Source organism: Malurus melanocephalus, unplaced genomic scaffold, assembly GCF_030028575.1.
Source record: "Malurus melanocephalus ecotype Western Australia unplaced genomic scaffold, MMel_1.1 scaffold_1047, whole genome shotgun sequence".
NCBI classification, from domain to species: Eukaryota; Metazoa; Chordata; class Aves; order Passeriformes; family Maluridae; genus Malurus; species Malurus melanocephalus.
Genome location: NW_026624279.1, coordinates 50,719 through 53,547, shown reverse-complemented (window position 1 = coordinate 53,547; position 2,829 = coordinate 50,719). Strand labels below are relative to the sequence as shown.

Here is a 2,829-nt window from a genome sequence, read left to right as displayed (position 1 = left end):
AAGACTGCAAAATTGTTGGGGAATTCATAACAGTCTGAAATGATTTGCTCACAAATCAGACATGATCACTAGTGTTAGTTCTGTCCCAGGTCATGTAAGACACCACAACAAATATTCCCTAAAGGATTTTATGATTTTAATGCCATCATCTTCTTTGGTATTTTTATATCTTTATTGCAACTTATCCCTATTGGTATCTTTATTTTATGATGCCCACAAAGATAAATAGAGACATCCCGTCACAGTCTCTTAATGCCTTATTAATTTCCATGTTGGTAGTTTTAACTCACTTTCCTTGTTCCTGGTTACACATCCCAGCTAACAGATCATTCTTCCCAAAGGAAGTTCCCGTTCACTGATACAGATGTTTTAACATATTTTTCTATGTTGAAATTCAGTTCCATTTCAGATACAAGGTTTTACATACAGGATGTATTCATTCTTAGGGTAAGAATATCTATGCTCATCATGCTTTTATTCAACTAAATGGGCTGGAAAAGGTTGAAGTGGCACCAAATTTATGATCTAAATAGGCCTCAATGAGATGTGTGGCTTCACACAATTTAAAAAAAATCAACAGGGCTGAAAATATAATGAATTTTGAAAATGTGTTTAAAAAAAATGCTCCTTCACATCTTCATGCCATTAAACTTCATTCAAGTGTAAAGACTTAAATCACTTGATGGATATTAAAGACTGGAGCACTCAGGTTTCTCTAATGACTCCACATTGCTGGATGCTGCTTTGTGGGCTTTTAAGTGCTCTTTAAGTGCTTTTACCATCTTAAGGTAGCTTAGGTACCTAAGTGATTATCCCATGGCAAATCCCCAAAGAGGTTTACCTGGGATTTTGAGACCTTTGAGGTGAGCACCTGGAACTCTCCACACTGCTCTTAAAGAGAATGGATGGTGAACAATTATAAACAGCAAGTCAGGTTATGCAAATACAGAGAGGTTGTTTCTTTTCCCTCTCCAGCTGTCTGCACATTGGGGTTAAACAGCTTTGAAAGCGCAAAACATTTCTCTTTCTTGATTTAACAACAAATCACAGCAACAGCACACAGCTTTTCTCTGTCTCTCCTTTATCTGCTATTCCAAAAAAATGTGAATTTTTCCCAAAAGAAAAGAGACCAAACCTCTGGTTTTGCATGTCATTGACAAGCAGCTGATCCCGATACAATTCCTTTTYCTTCCCAGGTGCCACTACAGCAACCTCGCCTTCTCCCTGATGGCCCACGTGCTGGCTGACCACGCAGCCGACGGGCAGTACCAGCGCTGGATCTCGGAGAACATCCTGGACCGCCTGGGCATGGAGGACACCGGCTTCGACATCACGGCACCCATTCGCTCCCAGATGGCCGTGGGCTTCTACGGCAGCCAGCAGCCGGCCCCACTCTACGACCTGGGCTGGTACCGGCCCTCYGGCCAGATGTACTCCACGGCTGCTGACCTGGCCAAGCTGGCCATGGTGTTCCTGGGCACCTACCACCGCCGGCTGCTGGAGCCCGACACGGTGAAGACGATGCTGACACCGCTGCTCAAGTGCTCGGTGGAATATTTCGCCAACAAGACGGGCACGCCCTGGGAGATTAACGAGCAGCTGGGATACGATGTCATCAGGAAGGATGGGGACCTTGATGGTTACTCAGCAACCTTCTCTCTCATCCCCAAGCTCCGCCTGAGCTTCATTGTGCTGATGGCAGGGCCCAGACCTCAGGGTGGGGACATTGTGACTCAGACGTACGAGTATCTCATCCCTGCCATGGAGAAGGCATTCAGAGAGGCTGACAAAAGCTTGGTTCCTCCTCCAAACCCAATCCCTTATGTTGGCTACTACACCTACTCTAACCTGACTTTCTATGAGATCAAGGTCGGAATTGGTGGGGTGCTGGTCATGCAGCAATTTGGGCCCCACGTGGAAGAGCTGATCCCTGAAAAGTACCGGACAATCAAGCTCCACCACCTGGAAGATCGCGTTTTCCAAGTCGTCTTCGACAAGGAGTTCCCGTGTGTTCTTCACCTGGGCTCTGCCTCCATCTCACTGGAGACCCAGAACGGGCAGCTCTTTAATTTCTACCCCTTCGACCGCAAGGGTTTGTCCCCGGGCTTCGACGCACCGGGGCTGAACACCTACAACGTGGTGCGTGTCCTGCGCAAGCCTGTGTTCTACAGTTAAACATCCCCTGCCCGTCCCGCCTCTCCYGGGAGCTGGCTCCAAATCTGTGTCTTACCAGACTCTCCTGCCCACGTGGCTTCATGGATGCCATTCAAAAGGGAAGGATGGAGGCAAATGACTCTTTTGCCAAACAAATCCTTCCCGCTTCTTTCTGAGATAACTTTCATGACTTGTCGTTGGCTCCCAGCAGTGCACAGCAGGCCAGCTGGCACCTGGAGATGCATGCAGGAAAAAGAGGTGGGAATGGGCTGGATCGATGTGTTTGGATGCCATAAAAAAAAAAAAAAAAGCTGAGCACTGAAGTGTCCATTCTTACATTGTGTGTTTGATGACCACTGTGGTGATCAACTGCTGTCATCAAAGGGCTGAGAATTCTCTGGGTCTTTCAGAAAATGCCTCTTCTCCAGTCCAAGGATTTTTCAGGGCTTTCAGGAACCTGTATATCACAAACACAATCTCTTACCTGGGTTTGCCAAAAGCATTTTGTGCTAAAAAATGGAACCAGCCTGACACCAGGCCCYGCTTGGGATTCCTGGGGAGTGAGGGTCTGTTTCTGTCCTGGGTCATAAACTTTGAAAAGTGCAGAGCAATGTGGTTCTGTCCTGGCTCCTTGAATTCCTGCAGAAGTGCTGTYCCTCAGAGGATGTTGGAGCA

The 2,829-nt window shown here is 47.0% G+C and overlaps 1 protein-coding gene across 1 annotated transcript in view; it reads left to right on the top strand.

Moving 5' to 3' along the window:
- The window catches only part of LACTBL1 (lactamase beta like 1), a 14,285-nt gene extending 11,830 nt beyond the window's left edge, over positions 1 to 2,455 (top strand). Inside the window, exon 5 of the mRNA XM_057386768.1 lies at positions 1,197 to 2,455. Within this exon, the coding sequence (XP_057242751.1) occupies positions 1,197 to 2,175 (979 nt within the window). The 3' untranslated portion in view covers positions 2,176 to 2,455. The remainder of the gene's footprint in view (positions 1 to 1,196) is intronic.
- Positions 2,456 to 2,829: the final 374 nt, after the last annotated feature.